Source organism: Guillardia theta, assembly GCF_000315625.1.
Source record: "Guillardia theta CCMP2712 unplaced genomic scaffold GUITHscaffold_271, whole genome shotgun sequence".
Taxonomy (NCBI): domain Eukaryota; class Cryptophyceae; order Pyrenomonadales; family Geminigeraceae; genus Guillardia; species Guillardia theta.
In genome coordinates this window covers 4,032-5,908 of record NW_005434405.1, presented here as the reverse complement: position 1 = coordinate 5,908, position 1,877 = coordinate 4,032, and the positions used below count along the sequence as shown (strand labels likewise).

Here is a 1,877-nt window from a genome sequence, read left to right as displayed (position 1 = left end):
AGTAGTCCTCCTCGCTAGCCTCCGAGTCAGCGGTAGCCGAGTCAGCGGTAGCCGCCCGTGACGGCGGCGACGCCGCGGCAATGCCCAAGGACCGGCGTGACCCGACCGATGCCGGGGAGGAAGCAGGCGAGCTCGGACCAGCAGCAAGCACCCCAGTCGTGTCGAGCTCTCCGGAGGCACCCGACGTCACAGTGAGGGACGGAGACGCCTCCGAGTCGCCAGCTCCGCGCCCATCGTCGGGGCCACTCGAAGGGTGTCCCCCATCGGAGTCGGAGACCTCCGGCGAAGACTCCTCGGGCGACTCGACAAAGTCCGAGGAGGAGCTGTCCTCTGGCTCGAGGAGTGCTTGCGCCCGCAAGGGCGTCATGCGCCTCGCACCAGACAAGAGCGCTTCCAGCGTCAGCTGCATGGTGAGGCGCTGATAGGTGGCGGCGCGTTTGCGAGCCAAGACCTCAGCAGCAGGTCCGTCATCAGGCACGAAGTGCCGACCAAACGCCGCATCCTCAAGAGGCATCGAGCGCTGAGCAATGATGTCCGCAAGATACCAGATGAAGCGGAGGGTGTCAGGATGCAGGGTACCGTCCGTCGAGATGGGTGTCAGGATGCAGGGTACCGTCCGTCGAGATGGCAAGAGGGATGAACGCTCGAGGAGGAGTAGTCATAGCATATGCAGCGCGATGTTTGCGAATCTTCTCAGACGCTGCAACATGGAGGGCGTCGAGGTTGACCTCCCCCCACTTGGTCAGGTCGGCAGAGCTACCAATGTAAGGGGCATAGGATTTACTGGCAGAAGGTAAAAAGTGCCTCAAGCAAAACAAAGCAGGAACAAGCTGAACCGGCAGGCACACAGTCCACAGCGAGAAGCTGCACAAACACACACAAAACACAAGCCCGAAAAGAACCAGCACTGCTGGCACCCAGACGCGGCATCGCCAGCCCAAGCGCGAAGCCGCGCAGACAAGCAGCCTAAGGGTCAAGCAATCAAGCAACAAGCAGCAGGAGCATGCAGGAGGAAGAAAATCCCTTAGACGCGATCCGCTCCCGCCACAAAGCGGGCGGCCGCGGACGGAGAAAGGGCAGGGTGGACCAACGTCACGTCCGCCATCAAGCCCTCGTACTCTCGGACCCTCGATCGCGGATTCCAGGGATGTGGATATCGCCCTTCATCTTGCGGCCATGAGGATGGGAGGGTACCTGCCGTCGAGAACGAGGATCCCCCACTGTATCGATGACGCTCTGAAGACCAGCTTCGTTCAGCATCGACCGAATCGTACGAGTAAGGTTGTCATGCGCCGTTGGAAGCTTGGAGGATCGGCGTTTGCAGGTCTGGAGATGATGTGCAGCAACGGAGGGATCGAGCTCGCGCTGACATCCATCACATTCCGTCGGACACTGGCAGATCGGCATGCCATGGAGATAGCAGTCGAGCATCTGAGCATAGCGGTGCGGGAAGGCCTTGAGGGGGTAGTAGCTCGAGACTCGCATCGGAGAGTGGCTCAGGTCTCGCTCAGGAAAATGAGCGAAGATGGTAGACTGCAAGACCCTATCCTGCGACTTGAGCGAGTGTGTCCTGCGGCTGTGCAAGGTGAGGATATCACGCTGCTGATCGGTCAGCGCAGCGCGAGCATGCACATGGCGAGGGAAGACGCGCATGACAAGAGGGGTCACATTTCGCTGCGCACTGCGGCAGGCGGAGGAATGAAGTGCTCATGAGACGAGTCGACGAGAGCGCGCAAACCAGGGATGTGTACCACAGATGCCGGGGGGCGTCCTGCGTCATCAGGCACAGCAGCCGGGGCAGGTGGGATCGCCGCGCCATCTGCAGCCGGTGCAGGAGCCTTCACACGACGGTAGAGGATCGCTCCAGCATTATGAAC

General features: G+C 61.1%; 1 protein-coding gene across 1 annotated transcript in view; it reads right to left on the bottom strand.

The window, feature by feature from the left end:
• The window catches only part of GUITHDRAFT_121978 (hypothetical protein), a gene marked incomplete at both ends in the record, with an annotated part of 2,225 nt that extends 1,711 nt beyond the window's left edge, over positions 1-514 (bottom strand). Inside the window, one exon of the mRNA XM_005818741.1 lies at positions 152-514. Coding sequence (XP_005818798.1) covers positions 152-514 — 363 coding nt within the window. The remainder of the gene's footprint in view (positions 1-151) is intronic.
• Between the last annotated feature and the right edge of the window lie 1,363 nt (positions 515-1,877).